General features: G+C 51.4%; 1 protein-coding gene across 1 annotated transcript in view; it reads left to right on the forward strand.

Moving 5' to 3' along the window:
• OTOF (otoferlin) overlaps positions 1-23,659 on the forward strand; it is a 110,620-nt gene that overhangs the window by 23,340 nt on the left and 63,621 nt on the right. The window contains exons 4-5 of the mRNA XM_059835914.1: positions 16,078-16,177; positions 21,626-21,837. Of these exons, the coding sequence (XP_059691897.1) occupies positions 16,078-16,177; positions 21,626-21,837 (312 nt within the window). The remainder of the gene's footprint in view (positions 1-16,077; positions 16,178-21,625; positions 21,838-23,659) is intronic.

Here is a 23,659-nt window from a genome sequence, read left to right on the forward strand (position 1 = left end):
GCGTGCGTTCAGTCTGTCCCTCAGCAATTAAGAGACCCAGCACAGCGTGCTCTCCTTGCTGCCCGTCGTTGCTTTGGGCCACCGGAGCAGCTCATCCCTGCAGCCCATCCCGGGAAAGGAGCCGGGATCAGAGAGCCCCTTCAGCAAACACCAAACAAGACATCTCCCCTGGCCTTCCCTTGACAGTAGCGGGAAGGAGAATCCCAAAAGGGGCTTCATCTCCTTTCACCGCATTGCAGGTGCCTGTGGGGAGCTAGGGCTCAGCTCAGGTGCCCACACGGGTCTCCAGCGCCCTTTGAGTATCCAGCTTCTGGAAGGATCCATGTCTCCTGTAGATCCGAAGTTGTCTCTGCCAGCCCTGTGTTTGTCTCAGACATCCCAGGACATCTGCGTGGCAACAGGTACTCATGTTTAGGTGATGGAACTGAACCACCGACGGCCGGAGAGGGGTCTGGGAGAGCCAGGAGCAGCAAAGCACGCCCTGCTTCGGGACGATGCGCTTTGGGCGCAAGGAACTGAGAACTGGCTGTGGCTGAAGGATGGGCTGAAAAGGCTGAAGCTCCTTGAAACAGAAGACAACCAGGAGACCAAAAGAGGCAACGACAGGAGAGCCTTAGTCCAACCCTATAAGCTGCCTACTGACTGGGGAAGGCATACGTTTCAGACCTGAGCATCCATGGCAGGAATCAACCTGCAGCATATAGGACTCCAAGTCATAAATATAAAGGGATTATCCAGGGATTTCTGTTCAGACTCACAGCATTTCTCCTCCTGGCTAAGAAATGTCTGCACCAAGATATTGGTGCCAAGGCCCAGCCCGTGATCCTGGCCCCATCCCACCCTGGGCAGCTGGTGCTGAGCACCTCCCTCAAGGGAATGCAGGGAATCTGTGGTACAAAAAAATATAAAAATTAAAGCCCAGGGACACAAGCTAGTGCTGTAACTACAGCCCATCCTTCTTGCACAGAAATGAGTTGTAGGAGGATGGACAGACATAAATCTGGGAGAGGAGAGGAGAGGAGAGGAGAGGAGAGGAGAGGAGAGGAGAGGAGAGGAGAGGAGAGGAGAGGAGAGGAGAGGAGAGGAGAGGAGAGGAGAGGAGAGGAGAGGAGAGGAGAGGAGAGGAGAGGAGAGGAGAGGAGAGGAGAGGAGAGGAGAGGAGAGGGGAAAAGCAGAGCCCTGGCGCTGCGGTTGGGAAAGGTGAGCCGTGGTCTCTATGAATAATTCACATGCAGCTGATTAATGCTATTTATCAAAGCCCCAGATAAAGGCACGACACCTGATGCAGGTCCACCCTGAATAATGGAGGGGGCCGGTGCCGAGACGTGGCTGCGTGGCTCACTGAGTTGCTTTTGTTTCCTGCCTCAGTGGCCATCAGCATGCAGCTAATTAGCTGGTAAGATAATCCGTTCCGGGCCCTGGCCAGGTTCCTCAGCCTCCTTCCAGCAGCTGATTGTGCGTGGGCTCCTCGGAGGGGCTGTGGGCTCCAGTGAGTCTCGGCTCTGGGACAGGGGCTGTCCCTGGGGAGCCACTCCCCAGGACTCTGCATGTCTGAGTGCCCAAAGGAAGGGGCAGAGCATGGAGGTGGGGAGATAGTTCATGAGGACAACTCAGATGGGCCAGACCAGTGGTGCCACCAGCCCAGAAACATGTCACCAGCCTCTGACCAAGCAGGACATCCCCAGGCTGGGAAGCTCTCCTCTCCAGCCAAGACGCATCCAAACCACCCCAGGGATGCGCTGTCCCGGTGCGGGTGGACGAGGGACGGTGCCACATCCTGCCCGTGGTTAAGTTACTAGCGTAGATGCAGGCTGAAAATGCCCCACACAGGAGAAGGACCAATAATCATGGGTCCTACACACCCACCCTACAGATGTGAGGTGCTTCATCTGATGCCACGTATCCCATCCTGGAAAGCAGGTGGTGAAGCCAATTAACTGCTGCATGGTGGGATGACCTGGGTAGAAACCGAGTTCCTGCTGGAACTCAGCTCATCTCTGTCCTTTCTCTTCTGGTCTCCTGGGGCGACCTACAAAATACCTTCAGGATGGGTGAAAATGCGTAGCATGTGGTCCCACAGCGAAGGGCCCTGGGAGAGGGCATATGCAGGAGACAGGTGCCTGATGTGAAGTCCCAGATGTGGATCTGAGTGTGTCTGAGCAGGAGAAGACACTGTGGGACACATATGAGTGATGCAGGGTGGAGGACCGTATGCACAGGTGAGTGCAGAGATGAAAGAAGCAAGTGGAGGCAGCAGCCAGGGCAGCACGCCGTGCTGGTGAGACATCAGAGAGGATGGCTGTGTGGTCCAGCGGCCACAGAGCATCATCCCTAAGGCAGGAGGTCTGGTCCCTGCCGCTGCTCCCATTCCTGGGACAGCCTGGACAAGCCTCTTCTGGGCCACATATTTTCCTTGTGCATAAAACAAGGACAGCACCAGTCAAAGACCACGTCCCTTAAGGATGAGGAAGGCTGCACAGAAACTAAGAGCTTTTGCTTCAAGGTGGTTTGATTTCCTCCATGTCACTGTTTTCCTCTCCGGGGCGAGAAGCAGTAACTGGATCTGGCCAAAGGCCGAAAGCCACGTTACAAACCCGTCGGCTCCCCGCTGGCCTGACGGCGATGCAGGGGTGGGGGCACAGATAACATCCCCCTGCAGAAAACCAATACCCAGGGGGAAGAGGCAGGAGCTGGCTCTCCTTACCTGACAGAGAGACAAAGAGGCTAATACCAAAGGCTTTTAATACAGCACTGTGCTCTCCGGGATAAAAATAGAGCTTTGTTTTGTCCTTTGTACTCCGGCTTCTCCAGCAATTAAGATCTTTGCAGAATTCATGTGTTTTGTATGAAACTGCCTCCAACTTGCAGAAACCCGGGTGCTCACCATTTCATCCGCAGAAAAGAATCCCCTGCAGAATCGCTGTAGACTGACTATAACAGAAAAACTATTAACTCCGGTGCAGGAGGTTTCCCCTCTTGCCTGAGTGCCCTCCCCGCGCAGAGCAGCCCCCAGACTCCGGGCAGGTAGGAGGTTGCAAGAGCTGCGTTTTGCCAACTAGAAGGTGCCACGGTTTCCTTGAGACGGTGCCTGGACCGCAGCTGGGCAAGCCTTTCTGCTGCCTGGCTTGCTTATACGTAGCCGAGGTCTGAGCCGCAGCCCTTGGAGCATCGTCAGTGATGCAGGAGATTTGGTTTTCCCCAGTTTCTTCCCTCTCAGTGTGGGAGATCCCAGGGATACCCTGAGGTCACTTCGAGGGATCTAGGTCTGACTCACCAGATCGCTGGATGAGTGATGTCTCCGGTGCACACATCAAGGTGTTATTTTTGTCTAGAGAATTGCTAAAAGGCAGAAAACAATTATATCTCTTCAAATGAAAATAAGTATGCCTGTATCCCAGACAAAATGTTCACATAAGATCGTGGCATGCCAGCCTCATGCTTGGTTTGCTTTCGTCTTGGTCCAAAACAATTTTTTAGAGTCCCTTTCTAATTTTACCAGTAAGCAAAAAAATGATATGGGAAGATCTTAATAGGATTTGGGGGCCATCTGCACAATTTAGGGGTTATGTTTGTCATTTTCATCTGTGATTTGGGTCCCCAAACTTTATTACAGGAAGTTCAGACCGCAGAGATCTCTTGGAAGGAATCTTACGCCTGTCTTAGTAGTTGAGAGCAATCCAGTAACCTTGATCATCCAACATCATTAAAACAAGATTCTCCACTAATCCTTTCAGCACTGGAAACACAGAAAGTTGCTTTCCAATGCTGTTAGAGGCTGTCTTTGTTGGTTGTAAGAGTCCTTTGGTTTTGTGTTATTAACTGTGCAGGAGCAGAAAAGGATCCAATAAAATAGGAAAATGTAGAAAAGGGGACAAAAGCTCTGGAGCAGCTTTTGTACGAGGAACTGTAAATTAAATTAGTCCAGTTCAAAAAAGGACGTAATGAATAGCCACAAGGTTAAACTGGGGAGGAAGAAGTTATTCATCATCTGTTTGAGTGGAAAAACTTGGAAGACATGAAAATGAAGATAGCGGGAGCAGGCTCAGGATGAAATGGGTCTTCAGATGAGGCTGGGTGGGCTGTGGAGAGCCCCGCCACAAGATCTGGTGGATACTAGAATTTTGCAGGTTCAAAATTGAATTTGACATCTTCACAGAAGAAAAATCTGCGTGAGTTCTTTTTGTGATGCTAGAAATGCAGATCCTCTGCCTGGAGGACTGGAGGGGTTTGTCTTTGGGTGCTTTCAAGAGGAGACCTTCCTCCTCTGAACTGATGCCCACCAACCTCATTTTGCATCACTGGGAAAACACATTTCATGGAGATCTCTGGCAGCAACAGGACAATTCCCACCACCCAGCTTCGCCTGTAACCTGGGCATGGGGTTTAAGTCCAACAGTCAGCAGAGAAAGACCAGAACCTCCCATGAGCATGTTCTTCCCAACTCAGATACATCTAAGGCATCTGGGATGGATTTCCCTCGAGCTGGGACAGTCCCTCCATGTGAGCACAGAGAGCTCAGGGACTGACAGTGAACTGCAGGACAGCTACGAGTAGGTGGGATGGACCCTTCCCCAGGGAAAAAGGAAGATCAGTCATCATCAGTGCATTTTAAACCCTGATGATTTTGAGCTGCATCAGGGCTTTTCGCCTTTTGGGGTTTTGTTTGTTTCTGTTTAACATATTTTTGGTCATTGAGTGAAGTCTATTTTGGAGAAAGAAAGTCTTTGAAGATTCCTCAGCTTTATATTGAAGTTTTAAAAGCACACAGAGCGTAGGTGGGCTTCCCACAAACCGCAACGAAGGCCAGATCTGATATCCCTGGGCAACTTGGGTGTCTGGAAAAGGGAAAAAAGGAAAAGAAGAGAGCAGTTCTGTTATTCTTTACGCAAAGACACAAATACACCTGACCTGACACCATTCTTTTTTTTACATCTAGGGTAGCTTTAAAACGTTCTCTGTGTGGATCTCAAACCCAAAGTCCTCCTTGGAGGCAGCCTGCGACATTCAGAGATGGCTGCCTCCAGGCAGGAGGTGGGCATGGAGAAGGTTTGTGCAGCAGAGCCATGCAAAGGGGATCAGTGAGCCTCTGCCCCGGACTTACGGTGGTCCAACCCAGGTCACAGCCCAACGACGATGTGCCAAACACGACTCGGTTTGTCCCGTGGAGGTTGGCTGTCTGTTTCCTCTTTGCCCTGGTGTGTCCCATCCCTCTCACCTTGCAGAGCTCATGTGTGCTGAGCGTTTTGCCTCCAAGCCTTCCCTGCTTCTTCAGACCTGGGTTGGTAAAATGACCCTTCGTGGGCTACAGTCATTTCCATATAGCTTCTAGATTCATGCAACTGAAAACCCAAGCCCTCCTTTGCCAAAAGTGGGTTGAAAAGTTGAAAAAAGTAATTTTTTTCTAGCCATCGTAGCGTTTTCTAGTGTCATAATTTCCCTGTTTCCCAGCACGTGAGGATGCATGTGCTGGGACATGCTCCAGGGGCTAAGCTGTGGGCAGCTTGCCTCCAAGAAAGGTTTCTTTGCTGTGGAACCTTCTTACTTCACACCAGCAACCCACAGCCGTGGCTGTCCTTTGGCTTTATGATGCCTTGCAACCAGGCAGGACTGGCTGAAAGACCAGAGATGTGCGAGGGGTCCAAAAAATGGGTGATGAGAAACCAGGGAGATGCTCTGATGAGCAGCTGGGTGGGTCTGTTCGGTCTGTGAAGCTCATTGGGGTACCTGGGGGGAGAGGCAATGGCTCTCTGGGAGCTCAGGCTGGAAAAGCAGAAAGTAAATGAGCCGAAAGGGAGTTGCTGTGGGATACATAACGGGATGACGGTACATTTGGAAGCTGCACTGTTTGCATTTATGCACAAAGCAGTGTTTGGGCAATACTGATAAATGCAAACCGTTTCCTCCCGCAGCTTATGCGATGAACGTCCTGGAGCTTGGACTGAAATGAAGAGCCTTTACACTGTCTAGAAAAATTGCAGCTCCATCTGTAACCATCCGACTCTTTAAGTTAAAGCTTCCTAAATCACTTTCCTCCTAATTACCCCCTTTGCACCCATCCTGTGCGGTAGGCAAGTCAGGGCTTACGCTTGCAAGCGTACGTAATTATTATTGTTTTGTTAACGTTTTAATAACCTGGTGAAATGTAGGATACAACAGCAGTTCCAGCTCAGCAGCCTCCAGATATTAAAAGTTGCTTCAGTGAATTAACTTTTTTTTCAGCAAACTCTTGCAAAAATTCTCATTAAATATAAATGGATTTTCTGTTCACTCTGGAAGACAAGTCGAATAGCATAATGAGTGCCATTCAGCCCTGTCGTATTGAAATATATCCTGTCAGGTAACTAATTTGGGCTGAGATTACAAATCTGGTTGCTACAGTGGTAATTTGGGTATACTTAAACTTTTGCACAGTGTTTGACTTGGTGTCACGCAATATTTTGATTAAGAAATGAAAAATTCTGCGAAAATTTGACATGGCAGGTGCTGAAGGTGTTACGCATGTGAGCAGCGCTGGGGAGTGACTGCAGGCAAGGATTTGTCACCGAGGATGCTGGCAGCCAGCGGAGCCCTGCGGGGACCAGACCTTGTCGTAAAGCAGTTTGCATTTTCCTGCGTGCAGGGAGCAGTTACGGCTAACAGAACGGGCAAGGATGCCGATCCTGGGAAAGCTGTGTCTAGGGAAGATGGTATGGAGCTGCTGCAATTGCTTGGCAGCCCGGGAATAACAGTGTTACATGCTTCAGTGTGGTCTGAAATAAAAATGGGTCTAATTTCAGAGCTCATCGCTTCAAGAAAGGTGCTGGAAAAGTGGGGTTGGGTAGAGAAGAGCAGCCAGAGCCATTAAAACCTACCCTGAAGTCAGCAGCAGCTCCATCTGTTTGGCTTATGGGTAAGGAAAGGAAGAGGTGGCCTGATCGTGGACTGAGAAGTGGGAATTTGGTGGCCATCGCTCCTGGAGCTGACAAATCCACAGGGGTTCATCACCTCAGCAGATTTTAGCTGAGTAGGGCTGAGCTGCATGGTCATCTAAGCCCCATTGACAGTCCAAAAAATTAGCATCTCCCACGATGGGTGTGTAATCTGGGTTGTAGGAGTACGGCGATGCTGCTGTGGGTTAGGGGGGTGTAACCAAAGCCTTCGGTGTTTGCAGGTTGCAATGCCAGGGGCTGGGAGGGCGTCCTGGCAGGGGGATGCATGAAGACGCAATGGCTGCTCCTGCCTGTCGTCCCTCCCATGCGATATTCCTGGTTTTCCCTCGGACATTCTGGAGTATGACAAGCATTGAAAGCTTGTTTGAGTGGGGAGCAGGTGAGGCTGGAGGGACGGGTTGTATAGTGGTTCAGCAGAGTAACTCTTTCTTTCTTTTTCCTGTTTCCTGTTGACTCTTCGCTGAGTAAAAAACTGGCTGGAAGGCTGGGCCCAAAGGGTTGTGGTGAATGGAGTTAAATCCGGTTGGCAGATGGTCACAAGTGGTGTTCCCCAGGGCTCGGAACTGGGGCTGGTCTTGTTTAATGTATTTATCGATGATCTGGATGAGGGGATAGAGTGCTCCCTCAGCAAGTTTGCAGATGACACCAAGTTGGGAGGGAGTGTTGATCTGCTGGAGGGCAGGAAGGCTCTGCAGAGGGATCTGGACAGGCTGGATCGATGGGCCGAGGGCAACTGGATGAGGTTCAACAAGGCCAAGTGCCGGGTCCTGCACTTGGGTCACAACAACCCCATGCCACGCTACAGGCTTGGGGACGAGTGGCTGGAAAGCTCCCCCGCAGAAAAGGACCTGGGGGTGTTGGTCGACAGCCAGCTGAAGATGAGCCAGCAGTGTGCCCAGGTGGCCAAGAAGGCCAACGCCATCCTGGCCTGGATCAGAAATGGTGTGGCCAGCAGGAGTAGGGAGGGGATCGTGCCCCTGTACTCGGCTCTGGTGAGGCCGCACCTCGAATGCTGTGTTCAGTTTTGGGCCCCTCACTACAAGAAGGACATTGAGGTGCTGGAGCGTGTCCAGGGAAGGGCGACGGAGCTGGTGAGGGGTCTGGAGCACAAGTCTGATGAGGAGCGGCTGAGGGAGCTGGGGTTGTTCAGTCTGGAGAAGAGGAGGCTGAGGGGAGACCTCATCGCTCTCTACAACTACCTGAAAGGGGGTTGTGGTGAGGTGGGTGTTGGTCTCTTCTCCCAAGTGACGAGTGACAGGACTAGAGGAAATGGCCTCAAGTTGTGCCAGGGGAGGTTTAGGCTGGATATTAGGAAAAACTTCTCCACTGGAAGGGTTGTCAGACACTGGCAGAGGCTGCCCAGGGAGGTGGTGGAGTCACCATCACTGGAGGTGTTCAAGGAACGTGTGGACATGGCACTGTGGGACATGGTTTAGTGGGCATGGTGACACGTGGAAACGAACTTCACAAGTCACACAGAGTTATAAAGCAGGCATGTTTATTGCGGTGCCAGGTGCAAGGGGATTTCTCCTCAAAGCTTGCACACAGGGTTAAAATCATGACAGGTATTTAAAACAGTTAACAAAGTTAGTTACGCCTACTGGTGCTACCCCTTAATTAACTATTGGTTAATACTTTTCTTACTTCATCTTATAGTTCTCTTAATTCACCACGCATGCTCAAAGAGTAGGGGGCTTAATTGGGTTGGGGCTTTTCTAGCTGGGAGCTGTGTTTCTTAGCATTGTAATGAGATTATAATGAGACAAGTTAACTCTAGGGCACTATTTTGGCAGTCCATGCTATTTTCCTAAGATTTGTCTTTGTGCTAATCATTATTGCTAGTTAGCAGAGAGTTAGTGAAGACAGTCTTTATCTCTAATATGTCTAAGTGCCAGGTGCAGTTGTTATGAAGCATCTTCTTTACATTCTTCTAATTCTTCTTACTTGCTTTTAACACTTGTTTTTCAAGATGTCCTGTAACAACCATCCCTGGAGGGATTTACAAGACGTTTGGATGAGGTTCTTAGGACATGGTTTAGTGGTGGACTTGGCAGTGTTAGGTTAACGGTTGGACTTGATGATCTTAAAGGTCTTTTCCAACCTAAATGATTCTGTGATTCTGTGATTCTATATCAGATTACAATCCTAATTTCAATTCCACATCTTTGGTTTGGGTCTAACCCAGTTTCTCCATCTATCCTACTGCCCTACGCAGGCATCACCAGGGTCCTTTTCTGTCCCGGGCCCGCAGCTGGGTTGGCCATGGCCAGGTGGGGAAGCTCTGCTCTCCAAACCGCCCCGCGGCTGCCCAGGTTGTGTTGGGGATGGTGCATCCCAGTGTAGATGGGTGAGGGACAGTGCCCAGGCAGTATTTTATTTCCTAATTTAGATGGAGCTGACAACTCCAAGTGGTGCAGGAGCAGGAGACCGGTTCTCCCTGAGGTCTTTAAGTGCAGGTTGGATCCTGCCTTGGGCAGCTGAGCCTTCATTCCAATCTCCCGGGGTCTTGCAGGTCTGGCAATGGGTTAAAAGCAATGGCATCCCTCTGCTTTCCCACCCTACCTTGTGAGGGGTGTCTGGAGGTGGGGACCAAACAGAGATGCCATGATTTGCCTTTTGTCACTTCCCAGGGTCTCATGATGGATGGATGGAGATGCCACCCCCCACCAGAGGGTCTCCCAGGCTGCAGGAGCCCAGGGAGCAAAGATCATGTAAGGGACATTACCAGAGAAGAGGGGACAGGACTTCATGGGCTGGAGGATGCTCTTAGCAAAGCCAGACCAAGATGCACATCTTGACCTCAGAGCCCTTTCTCAGAGGGAACAGGCACTTCAGTGTTGGCAATGCCTGGTGGGGTTCACTGTCCCCCCCCGGCCACTGTCTCTCCTGGGCTGCACCAGGCACACAGATGGCTTCATTGAAAGATGGCACGTGCCACACAGGCAAAGAGCAAAGCGTGCCGTGGGGTGTGCAGCAGCCCCAGACTGCCCTCATCCGAGGCTTTGCGCAAGCTCTAAGTACCGAACCAGCCAGGCTGGGTTTGAAACAAGAGATGTTCCTACAGTCTGATAAAATTACGAGTGACCCAGAAAAACTCCCTCTCTTTCCATCAGCAGAAATGCCAGGGAAGGCAGCTGGGCACTTGATGAATTATGAAACGCTTGGAAATGAAAGGCTGTGTAGACAAGTGCTGAATATTTCATTCCCTCTTGGTCTGCCAGGGGAATTGGGTTGGGAGGAGTCCGAGGAAGGACTGTGTTATCCCAAGCCTAACCCAGATGCATCTTCACAATAATTCCCACCCTTGCAGACGAGCTGACCCAAGGTCTGCGAGCAGAGCTGGGGAGTGCAGAAGCACGTAAGTCAGGCTGAAAGGGTTGCAAAGATGTGCTAAGGGGATGGTGGAAGGGGCTGCATCTCACCATCTTCTCAGGAGATGGGAGCATCTGCTTTTTGCCTGTTGCCACCGTCCAGATATTGCGGCTGGGGACAAGCTGCCACGGGGCTGGGACTGCCTCTGACATACCTGTTTTTATCCGCTCCCGCGGTGGCATCAGCCTGCAATTCCGAGCACTCACAGGCAGCGTGCGCTTTCGACTCTAGCTCAGGTGGGGAGAGCATCGACGTGCTGGAGATGGACGTGATGTTGCTCCAGCCTCTGGGCTTCTCTCAGGTGACCTTGTCCCAGACAGAGGCAGCACTGCAGCAGGTCGCAGAAGCAAGGGGTGTCTGGCAAGTCGGTTTGCGGGGTCAGGAGGGGACCCTGGCTCTCTGCTGCAGCTGGGGCACGTGCTCTCCTGATGGGTCCCACTGCCTGGGACATCTCCGCTCTCCTGTTCTCATGCAGAGATGTCACCTGGCTCTGAGGTCTCCCCCATCAGCCCCAGCTCCCCCCACCCCACAACCACACTCCGGAGCACGCACGGGAGGGCTCTGCACGAAATGCCCCTTGGAGACGTTTGCACCCTGTTTGACTCCTGGGGGTTTTTTCCTCCACTCTTTTTGCTATTTACTTTGACAGGGCCAGATCCAGATGCTCTCAGGGAGATCCACCATACGGGTGTGCGGCTGCTACCATGCCATAAAGCCTTGAGCACACAAACTTTAGCAGCTTTCATACCCCTCCTGGCAAAGCCACGACAGCTACACCAGAGAAACCCTCCAGTTACTCCTGTTTCTAAGGTGACATTGATATTAAGATGTGATGTGTTGTGAGATGAGCTGAACTGTGGCGTCTCAGAGCTGCCAGCTGTGAGGGGCTTCATTAACTGTAAAGCACCAGGGAAATTCATGTGCGCTGTCACCACTACGTAGCAGAGCCACGCTCTTGCAGACCAGCCTCCCCTGCGCTCTGTCCCACCACCACCAGCAAGGGGGTTTAGAGAAACCAGAAGACCCCCTTGTTCCCCCAGTGTATCCTTTAGGACACCTTTAGGCATTTTGCATGGAATGGAGTTCCCTGGAGGCACCAATTCATTGCAAAGTCTTATCATGACTCCTTTAAGACTTCAGTTGCTTCCTCGGTGGGGTCAACACCACCAGCCATCAGCTGAAACTACCACCACCACCATAAATGAACCCTCCAACTGACCAGTGCCTGGAGCGTGCAACCTGCAGGGAGAGGTGGAGGGAGCAGGGCTTGGTTGGTCTGGTGGAGAGGAGACCAAGGGACCACCTAACAGCAGCCTGCAGCTACTCAAAGGGGAGTTACAGAGATAACAGTAGTGACAGGTGAAATAACAAGGAGCCACAGGCTGTGGCTCAGGAGGTTCATCTTGGATAGCAGGAAAATACTCTTCCCCAGGAGGGTGGTGCAGCCTCAACAGGTCAGCGAAGAGGTGGGGGATCTCCACCCGTGGATGTTTTTGAGGCTTGGATAGATGAAGCCATGGCCAAACTCATCTAGAGTTGGTGATGGTCTTGCTCGGTGCAGGAGGTCCCTTCCACACAACAGGTCTGTGATATTCAGACGTACCGGCCCTTGAAGAAAAAGCTCTGAGCTCTGCTGCGAGATCCCTCGGGAAACATTTCAGCCCCGCACCGAGTTGTTGCTAAAGCAACAGCTGTGAGCACTGGGATTGCAGAGGGGAAACCAAGAGATGTTCAGGGAGTGAGAAGTGGGTACAGGCACATTCCTACCCCCTGCAATTATGAAATAAGGCAAGGCAGCTTGAAACCACCTTAGAGAAGCCCCTGCAGCTTCAACAGAAAGCAGAAACAGCCAAAGCTGCGGTACTGCAGTCTGTTGTTCATCCTCCATCAGCCTGAGGATACTGAAGTGGAAGGTGGACTGCAGTCTCGTGTAAGTCAGCTTTCCCAGAGCATTAAATCCATCAGGAAAATTCAGCGATCTGTCTGAACGTGGTGAACGCACATCTGGTGTTGGACACGTGCTTGGTTTATGGTAGCTGAGCTTTGAAGGCTCTCCATATACTCCTAGCCCGCTGCAAAGACAAGAAAACCTAGCTCTTCCTCAGACCCGTAGACATCATACCATGTCCCTCGGCAAAGGAGCACCGTGAAACCATGGCTCTTCCCTGATCGTAACTCGGTAAACCAGAGCTGCTGGGAGGGAGCCTGAGCCCAGGGTGAGTTCTCTGGAGGTCAGGCTGGTTTCAGCTCACTCTGCATTTCCCATCACAGTAGTAAGGACTTTTCCCATGGTTGAGGCGTGTTCCCACTTATAGACACATCTGCCATCGCTGTGTCCATGCAAGAAGCTTCCTATCCCTTCATCAGGCCACTCTGGGGCAATACGCATCTGTGAGCCAAAGGTACCTGGGTCCACCTTGATCTAAGAAGAGCTGAGATGTCACCATCGCGTCCTAGAGCTGCGTGGTATTTCCAAGGGGCTGCGTTTTCATGATGTGCCATCAGCAAACAGGTTAAATAATACCAGCACCTATAAACACAGGTAAGAGCAAGAACTGCGCAACGCGTTACCAGCTGAGCCTAGCAACCTTCACAGGCAAATCTAACTCGTAAGCAACTGCACTAAAATAACTGGATTTTAGAGCTCAGGCCACAAGAGCAGCCCTCCAAACTGACCTGCTGAAATCAAATCCAGCCACAGGCAGAGGACAGCCCTCCAGAGCCCTGCAACAGAGTCCGTGCTCAAATCCTGAGAAATAAAGCACAGAGTGCTCTCAAGGAAGCCGTTCCAAAACAAGAGAGCTGCTGCTCTTGCAAACAGCAAATAACGTTATTTCACAAACCCTGAAATCCAGGCTGATACAACAGCCTTTTCCCCTGATAAGCCCATCTTGGAGAAGAACCAGGTCCTCATGGGAGGCGATGATGCGTTATTTATCGTGCATGAAGCATGAAGCCCACAAAGGACAGGTGTTCACGTTCAACGCCCTACGTGGCACCTTGGAGACAGAGTTAAAGGGGGTCAGTGCTGGGATCCCCCCGTGCACAGCACGTGGGAGCTGAGGAGGGGAGGTGAAAGTCCTGCAGGGAAGGGCCCCATCCTGCACAGCCCACCAGGGCAGGTCTGCCACTGCTCTCCTTTGCTCCTGGAGCACCAAGCACCACCAGCAAGCTACAGCAGGACCCGTCAGAGGTTTGTTGGAAAGCAAGACCTCCCTGCTGCTGCTGCAAGGCAGACAGAGCTAGATAGGTGGATGAGCAACAGTAAGGTCGTTTTTCTCTTTTCCTCAGGTGGTTCATGACTATAAATGAGTGTCGACCAGCGTGATAACTACACAGCACAGCTTGATTTCTTTGGTCAGAGAAATGCCCACGGCAGTACTGTCTGATCCCCACGCACGCACAAGGGGACACAGGGACCCGTGCAAAGAAAGGCCATTTGGGTGGGGAAAGAAAAAAAAAGGGTTGGCAGAGGCAGGACCCAGGCAAATCGAGCCCCAAAGCCAGTGAAGACCCCAGGGAGCTGAGCAGGGCTGAGCAGACCCTGCTCCTCCATCCAGCCTTGTTCTGCATTTCAGAGGGTGCTTCAAAGCATGAGGGGATAGCTTGAGAGCTGGGAACGACAAACCCCATCCTCAGCTCTGCCACAGGCTGACCTAGGGTAAATCTGCTAACCCTGCTTTTACCTTGGGTCTCCAGGCTGCCAATGCAGGCACAGCATCGGGTGCTTGGGTTACAGAGGGACAGAGGCAGGGCAGGAGCCCTCAATATCCCACTGCACAGCACAGAGAGTTCTTGTCTCCCTCCCTGAAATCACGTCTCGATAAATCAGCACCGCAGCAAGCGATGCCTTAAGGTTTGCAAGGAAGTAGTTTAATCAGCAGCAGCTTTCTCGCTGGCCCCAGCCGACAGAGCACTGCCGACATATTCCTGGTGTGCTGTGTAATATCTTCGCTGTCATCTGGGATCACAGCACCGGAGATGACATGCAAGGCAGATGGTGTAAGGCAGCTCCGCATTCACTGTTTCAGGGCTTTTTCCGTGGCGGGAGTCACTTGATTCATAGCTGTCTCTTCTCAGGCTGGGAAGGTCCCTCTGGTGCAACAGCAGAACATGAAGAAGATAAAGCCACAGCTCCTTGACAAGCCATGAGCTGGCAAATAAGTAATGACTTTTATTAGAGAGTGCCAGGCTTCTCTGCTCTCTGTGGTATCTCTCTGGATCTGTAATTTAACAAACGTGGCTGCTTTTAGTGCACATGGTGCTGCACTCCCCGGCTGTGAAAGCAGCAGGCTGCAGCGAGCCCGGGCAAGAGCCACGAAGAGCAATCAGATGCCTTCATCCTGCTTATCTTGGGGGAGTTTAGGTGGTGATCAGATGCTCGGGGGAGAAATGTCCATGGTGGTTGGAAGGTGTTACACACCCTCACCTCAGCATTCGTCTCAGCCCGTGGTAGGAGTCAGCATGTGCAGGTCGGGTGGGAGAGATGTGAGCCCTCCTCATCTGTTCCTGCGCAGAGTCTGCGGTGGGGTTGGGGAAAGCAGCTGTTTTTCCACTGAAGGAAAGTTGGGAGTGCTCTGCATCCAGCACAAGAGTGGCAACAACCCGGGAAGGAGGAAATAAGGTGTTAAATCATCATGCTGTAAATGTCTCCCTTCAGCCATGAGCCCTTGTGGCTCCGGGACATGTGGTCTTAGCTCAGGTGAGGCTGTCACCAACTCCGTGAGGTGTGACAAATACACAGGGACTGAACTTTGGTGTGCAGCTTACCCCACACACTACAAACCACAGCACTAATTACAGGATCAAGGATCATAGGATCATATCAAAAGATGACAGGATAATTTCAGGAGATCTCTAGTCCAGTCTCATGCTCAAAGCTGGGTCTGTTGACCTCACACCAGATGGCTCTTGGCTTTTTCCAGTTGGGTCTTGAAACTGTAGACAGTTGGATGTAGACAGCCTAACCTCCCTGGGACTCTTCTGCATTGCCTGAAGATACCTAGCAGGCTAGGAGTGGGCTGGGACAAGGACACGAGACTTCAGGCATCAGTTATGATCAGTCCTCCCTTAGCAGAAGGGAGTCAGTCTTCTCCTCTGAGCAGCTTTCAGACTCACATGCAGCACCTTCAGACTACGTCCATCCAAGTAAACTAACTGGCATGAGCCCTATTCTCCAACCCTGGGCCAACCCAGGTAGGCTGGGCTGTTCAACTCATCCCACACACAACCAGGCACGTCCAAACGGCTCCAGGGATGCCCTGCCCCAGCATAACCCCTCCTGGGGTGGTGGGCTGGGGCATGTTGACCTGGGACCTCTCCATGGCCTTTGCTGACAATGTCCTGGTGCAGACGGGTGAGGGACAGTGCCCTGGTCCTTGCCTTATTCAATTTACTAGCACTGACATAACTGCAGACATTCAGGATGGAAAAGACCAGTCTGGGTTCCCTTGGTTGCATCCCAGTAATTAAAGACTGATGTTCCCAAAGACTCTTTCTCTTCTTATCCCAACAGTGTTACCTTGAAATGGCTTCTCCCATGGCTTCTCCTTTGCCCACCATCTCCACTGATCTGGGGTCACTGGCTGCAGCTGCCAGAGTCCTTGGCCATGCTCTGCTCCTGCATCTCGTGTCTGCCTCCTCCTGAGGCAAATGGGAAGCAAAAACAGCCACGCAAGCTCTGGTGACCCAGCCAGCAAAGCCCTTTCCCATTAAAAATGAACGGTGGTGGGTGCTCACCACGGCTCCCCTGACTTTTCTCTTCTTTGCTCCATAGGCTCATTGGCACTTTCCGGATGGTCCTGCAAAAGGTGGTGGAGGAAGGGCAGGTGGAGGTGACAGACACGCTCATAGACGACAATAATTCAGCCATTCAGGTAGGTCATGAGGAAGAAGCGGCCACTGCTGCCTTCTAGTTGTTGGTCCATCGGTCCTTATTGTCTCTGTGGGAACAGAAAAGCTTGTGTTATGCACCTGAATCCCCGAATCCTCAACCTTTCCTTCATCCCATCATTCTTGGTCTGAAGGACTAAGGCAGCCAGGACTGTCCTGAGGGTGGACAGCAAATGCTGGCTATTCTGCATGCCGCAAGATATTTAGGATGGGGGCAAAGCCGGAAGGGATCAGGTTTAACCTGCACACAGACAGGGTGCAATTCACAGAATCACAGAATCACTACAGTTGGAAAAGACCTGTAGGATCATCAAGTCCAACCATCAACCCAACCCCACCATGCCCACTAAACCATGTCCCACAGTGCCTCATCCACACATTTCTTGAACACCTCCAGGGATGGTGACTCCACCACCTCCCTGGGCAGCCTCTTCCAGTGCTTCACCACTCTCTCAGTGAAGAAGTTTTTCCTAATATCCAGCCTGAACCTCCCCTGGCACAACTTGAGGCCATTTCCTCTTGTCCTGTCACTCGTCACTTGGGAGAAGAGACCAACACCCACCTCCCCACAACCCCCTTTCAGGCAGTTGTAGAGAGCGATGAGGTCTCCCCTCAGCCTCCTCTTCTCCAGACGGAACAACCCCAGCTCCCTCAGCCATTCCTCATCAGACTTGTGCTCCAGACCCCTCACCAGCTCCGTCGCCCTTCTCTGGACACGCTCCAGCACCTCAATGTCCTTCTTGTAGTGAGGGGCCCAAAACTGAACACAGCATTTGAAGTGCGGCCGTGCACAGCTCAGAAACACCCTGGAAACATCCTGCTGCTGGAGACCCGTGGCAGCTCGGACCACAGCTCGGTCCTCAGATCCCCGCAGAGATGCTGAGCAGCTGCTTTGACCACAGTCCCACACTGAGCTCTGCTCCCAGTGCTCTCCTCCCGCACCTGAGCGATCCCGTGCTGGCTCTGCCCCGGCCATCAGTGTATCATCAGCTTTAATCCATACCAGTTCGAAATGCTCGACATTGCCAGTATTGGTCTCCGACCTCAACGCTGCTTTTATCTAAGCCCTGTAGCACATAAAGAATACCTCGTGCAGCAGCTCGCCTGAAGTCCCTCTCTTTATACCCCTCTGGGGAAAATCGGGACGACAAATACCACCCGTTCGGGGTCTGCACCCCTCATCCAGTGCCCCTGATGCCAAGGAGAAGGCTCCCTGTCTGCGGAGCGGCTGCTGTGTAGCTCGGTGCATTTCCATCTGGTTAATGCGTCTCAGGGGAGCTGTTTCGCACGTAGACTGGGTTTTATAACGCACTTGGAAATGCAGCTACTTCTGATCTTCTTGGGTATCAAAACCCTGGTGTTTTAATTAAAAAATAAGAACTCAGTTTCTGCCCCTTTCTTATTCCTTTATAAGCTGCTTCCTACACTCAGCATAAAGGAAGAGTGCAATTGCGTGTAACCCTCTGTGCTAACAACAAGCAATTAGCAATGAAAAGATGAGTGGTTTCACAGGAGGAGACAGGAGGTGACTTCTGTGGGGGTAGAGGGAATGAAACCGATAAAAGTACAAGGAATACAGTCCTGAGGAGGGAGAAAAAAATGGAGGGGGTGCAGACCAGGGATGCAACAGTAATATCGGGGTTGGAAAAAATAGCTCCTGCTGTTCTGTGGTTTATCAGACTGAGAAGTTGCCTGATTAAAGTCCATGGGACCCTCCAAAGGAAGAAAATCCCATATTTTTAAGACCCTTCGGTGTCACAGGGGGGAGAGGGGAAAATCAATGGGTGAAAATTAAATACGTGCAACTTCTTGATGTCAAAAATGATGACATTTTTAGAAAGAAGTAACCTAGGACTGAGGAGGTACCTGCATTGCCTGGTGCCTTGCAGCCTGGCCAGGGGCTTGGCGTAGCTGCACTGTAGGTCAAAGCAAATGGTCTGCTCCCCTTCGCCTCTTTATAAGCCGTGTGCTTCCAACTGGAGGCACCTGGAGGAGAAACGACCTTCCCCAGCCCGTGCCTGACGTGCCGGATAACCTGCGCTCGTCACCTCCCCTCTCAGGACCTCCTGTCTACGTCTCCTCCGTGTCATGGCAGCTCTGCTGGAGTTGGTTTAGTTGGTATCCACAGAGTGCTCTGGAAAACATAAATACTGGCTCTTGTCTATCGCTACAAAATCAGGGCAGCCTGGGCAAGGCAGATTGTACCGGAGTACAGGTCTCCCCTGGATAAGACAATAAATCCCCCCATGTTCTGCACACCACAAGCCATATGCATGCACATGCACAAATCCTGCGCCTCTAGCACTTGCTGTGAGCAGAAATGCCACGTCCCTCGATTTCCCCTGCATTTCTGGGGCATCGTCTTAGCCCCAGCTCACCCCTGTTCAAACCGGAGCTGGGAGGTGAGAGGGGGAGTTTACGTTTTGGGCTTTCAGCAGGATTTTGGATCCCTTCTCCCATGCAGTATCCATTGCAACTTCAGAGGCACAGAGGCAACTCAGCTTCATAAAATCCCTCTCCAAAGCACTCGCTCCAGCAAGAGGATAAATTTGGACTGAGGGAGCCGCGAGGAGAGAGAATCCAGAGGGCAACGCCTGGGACATTGTCCATGGAAAAATGTTAGTGAAAATACAAATCTGGACTAGCTCCTGATGGGCAGCAGACTCAGCCCTCCTGGAGAGGTGACCCACTTTCTCCCGGACTCAAAAGATGCTGATTTTTTTTAGTAGGCGTAGGAGTGGACCGCAGCCAGTGAGGGCTGTTGGAGGAGGAGGGGGGGACTGAAAAATGATCAGACATGTCGAGGAGGCAGAGGTGGGCAGGTATGGAAAGCCGCTTGCCCATCAGCTGAGACAGGATAACCAGCCGTCTGCACTCCTCGTCCTTTGAGATGCAAAGAAAAAGGTTTTGCTTGGAAGCAACATGTTCCTCACATTGAGCAAACTCGAAGACAAATCACGTGCAAGGGCTGCAAAAATCACCTCCAGAATTAGGAAAGAAAGCAACCTCCATATGTCCCCTCTCAGCAAACCTCGCCTCTCTCAGCTCCTTAAAACCCGTGATTTTAACGGCACGTTCCTTTGCAAGGGCACCTGAGCAAGTTCTGGCATTGCGTTATCTTCTGGCAGGCACGGCACAGATGCTCCAGGTGCTGTAATGCAGCGCAGCTCCATTTCTGCAAGATGCTGGGCTGGCACCAGGGATCCCTCCTGCAGACTGTGCTCACCGAGGTCCCACCCTGGCCCCAAACCCATCCTGGGGTGGCCGCACTGCGGACACATCGGTGTGAAGCGTGTCCAGCTCCGGATATCAGCCCCCAGCTCTGGATGAAGGGAGAGGCGCATCTTCACTGCCGTCACTTCTTGGAAAGCGGTTTCCAGGCATATAACTTCATATTTCTGTAATCAAACGCAAAAGGAAGGGTTGAAAATTGTTTTCCTTTTTCTGGGCTGACTGCAAAACAGCTTCCAGCCAGCCCTGGTAACGTTACTGACTTGCCTTAGCAAAGAGACTAAAAGAGCCAGGAACTGTAAAGCCAGGAGGGATATTACGATCGTGTCGTCTGGCCTCCTACAAGAGAGGCTCTGGGACATATCAGAATTTGTTATTATCTCCAGTGGTGAAAAAAAAAAACCCCAAATAAAAAAGATTTAAAAATGTCCAGTGACAGAGCAATCCACCAGCCCTTCAGTGAATCGTTCCGCTCGTGAATTTTCTTTACTGTTAAATCAAGAAGGTTTTTTCTAGTGTGAATTTCTCTTGGGTTTAGCTTTAGCTTGGTTTTAGTTTGGTTTAGCCTTACCTACTAATTTCCCTTCAAACAAGTGATGATTTCATTCAGCCCAAACCAAAATCTTTCACTTTATTACACCCATAATTTTTCATTTCTTTTAAAGGATTTTTAAACCTCTAAATATATAGTTTAAAAATGAGATTTCAATATCAAATGTTTCACAACAGCGTTGAGGTGGATTGAAAAAGTGAAAAATTAGTGTTTCAACACGGATCTTTGTCTCTCCTCTGCATTTGCTTTTTTTAAACAATCCTAAACAGCTTGGTGAGGTCAGCACAGAGTGGCAAATCATTTTGATTGACTCAAATTTGTATTTTGCCATACGAAGAATAAAAATCAGTCAAAACCTTCCACAAAGCTCTGTTTCCAGCTGGGTTTGAGTCACCCCTTAGCTGTCATTTGCTAAATGCACAGAATCCTTCCAGGCCATATCTTGTATTTTCCAGCCTTTCGTCATCCCTTTGACAAGCTGCGGTTGGAGCGAGTCAGGATGCTGTACCTCCTCTTAAACATACGGATTAAAAAAGGAAGATTTTGTAATAAATTTTCCTGCTCCCTGTTTGTCAGCCTTTTCATTTTGTCCTTGTGTCTAAAATTGATTGCCTTTGCATTGAATATAACTTATGATTTCTCCATGGAAGCTGAGTGGAGGTGGAGATGGTTTTTGCTTTTGTTTGATCTTTCTAGCAGCCGTTTGCCTTTCAAAATAGATATGTTTTAGGAGAGAGATTTTTCTGGCTGCTTTGTCCAAACCAGTGGTTTTAGGACTTTGGACATCGGGGCGAAGGTAGTGCGGGCAGTTCTGTGCAGTAAGATGAACTTTCATGTATTTGATTGGGTTTTAAATCCAGAGAAAGATTTGTTGGGGAAAAATGTTTGGGAGCTCTAACCTTGCGTTTGCTGCAGCTGCCTGGTGGAATCTTGGGTGGGTAAGTGGGGAATGACCACGCAGAAGAGGGAGAGGACCTTACTCTTACTTGGTTCATCTAGAAGAAGCTTTAGAAGTTTGGACAGACCCCGTGCCAGGTCCCTTCCCATCCCCGAGCCCCAGCTGGTCATGGCCAGGCTGGGAGATGGCCTCCCCAAACCAGGATCTATCCAAACCTCCCCAGGGATGCCCAACCCTTGCCAAACCCGGCTCTCCCTGGGGATGGGATGGGGCCAGGCGGGAGCAAGGCACCATGCATCATGGAGCTTGGCAGCCCAGCACTTAACAGCAGGGCATAAATTGTTAGCAAGGTGATGCACCATGGAGAAAAACCCATCAACATGACATGGCTTCATCTGCTCGTGGTGCCTTCAGCCGCTCAAAGGGTTTGTCCGCTGTTCAGGGCTTTTGGTGTCTCTTGTATCTTATATAGCTGGTCTGGGATGCACCAGCAACTCCAAGTGAATCAGGTCCCTGAGCAGGAGGGATGCTGCAGCACCATGCCTGAGCTGGGTCGGACCACCTCCTGGAGCCAAAGACCTGCTCCCCAAATGTCTCATGCACTAAGAAAGATGAGGCTTTGGGGTCAGTAAGGCTCAGAGATCAAGCCAGCGGATGCAACAGCTCTTCCTGCCTTTCATATTTTGCAGGACCTTCCTTCCTCCCTGTGCTGCCCTTGGGTGCTGATTGTGTCTTCCTTGTGTGTTGCAGACCAGCATCTCCATAGAGATCAAGTACCAGGCTCTGGACAGGACTGTGGGCACGTGGAACGACAAGGAGTTCCTGGAGAACCCCAGCGTCCACTCAGAGGGGGATGGCAGGTACCCCTTAGAGACAGACAGCCTCCTCTCCGGCCACCGGCAGGGCTTGGACATCTCTCCAGGCAAATCCAACCAGCAGTCCGCAGAGAGGAGCTTCAGGAGGTAATGTGATGCTCAGCACTTGATGTGTGGTGGCAGCAGGGATGGGGAGGGCTTGGCTTGTCATGAAAGGGCAGCATTGCCCCAGTGCTCCTCTAAGGTGCATCACGTCTCCCGGCTGTCGGAAGACCCTTTATCACAGCTTAAGGTGAGGATGGGCTGTAAGTGTCCACCCACCAATGCCAGCAGGTCCCTGGCGCTCCACCACGCCTGCCCAGCACAGAGCTGAGCCTTCCAGCAAGCGCTGAGGTTTGTAGCACGCAGCAGATGCTGGAGAGTAAACGTAATTAAGTACAGATTCAGAGAGGATTAAGGCTCTGGCTGTTGGTCAGGCCTCATATGGGATGGGATTAGAGCCATGCGTGGGGTGTAGAGCCACGTGTGCAGGAGTGTGGGGTCTTGCATCTCCTTGATGGAGCTCGCGGTGCTCCCAGGACTGAGCTGCCTTCAGGGCAGGAGGTGGAGGTGTGCAGAGGAGCCAGTGCAGCTGGAACCAGGGGCAGGGGCAGGACGGCATGTCGGCCACGAAACCACCTCAGTGTGGATGCTTCTGGGGTGGAAAGTGACAATGACAGTGCCTCTGACCTGTGTCTGTGCCATGGGACCTGACACTGGATGAAAACAAGCCCAGGGACTGTATCCTTCCATTTCTTGATGCAAAGCTGCTGTAACCAGTTGCAAACCCAGCCTGGTGACTGGGATGGGTGGAGAGGGCTCAGGACTGGGGGACGCTGCAGTTGGCTGTCCATTGGGATGAAGTGCAAGCTGGGACCAGTTCTGCCATGAGCTGTGGCTTATGGATGCTCAGGGCTTGGTCCTTGCTGGGAGGAACAGCCCCTTTACCACCTCAAATGCAGCGGTGAGGCCAAGGCATGGATGGACACTGATGGCCCAGTGATGCTGGGCCAGATTCAGTCCACCCCATCACGGGCGCTTTGAACCCCGTGCTCAAATCCTCACCCAGCTCACCAGGCAACAGGAGAGTTTTGCAAGTGTGAAACCATTTGTGTATAAATATACCGGGCTCATGGGCTGCTAAGCCAGATTTTCAGGCAGCTTTACATAGTTTATCTAGTTGTGTACATAGTTTACGTAGTTGTGTTGTCCACAGTAGTGACTTTATCTGTCGGTCTCCACCCCAGTAGCTCTTGAACCCATTGGCCTCTTTCAGTGGAGACATCAAAGTCCTGAACTTGCTAAAAGTCTCGTGGAAAGAGATAAACTGGTAGAGGAGAGAGACTTTATAAGCGGGACAGGCAGACGGTGCAGGTGGCCCAGGCAAAGCTGGGTCCTCAGGTCACCCACCGCTCTCCTGGGATGAGCACAGCCCTTGTCTGAGGCTACAGTCCCAAAGGTGGACAGCCCTTGTGTTTCCAAATCCACATGGGAGCCCAGCCTGGAGGTGTGAATCCGAACATACCCCTAGGAATCGGCTGCTTTTTTAACGGCATTTACATCGCAGGCGCTGCTGCAGCCGTACATCCCCCGCGCTGGCTTTATGCAATTGCGTGCTTCAGCAGCGTTTGCTTTCTGTCGGGGTTTATCACTTTATTGCGGCCATATAAGGGCAAAATTTCTTTTTCCCTGCGGTACGAGATTGAGGGAAGATATCTCCAGTCGCTCGCATCACTCCTAGGCAGTTAATTAACTGTGTGAATTGGGCTGAAACCTGTGAATTTTCAAGCAAATTGGAAGTGGGGATTCGTTTCCCAGCTCAGTGGACTGTGATGATGCTGAACAGGGAAGATGCTGAAGGGTTTAAAAGGGGGATGGCTCAGGGCAGCGTACCAGGCACAGTCCTCCCATCGCAGGGTCAAATCCTGCC

The sequence above is a fragment of the Gavia stellata genome, chromosome 2 (genome assembly GCF_030936135.1).
Source record: "Gavia stellata isolate bGavSte3 chromosome 2, bGavSte3.hap2, whole genome shotgun sequence".
In the NCBI taxonomy this organism is placed as follows: Eukaryota; Metazoa; Chordata; class Aves; order Gaviiformes; family Gaviidae; genus Gavia; species Gavia stellata.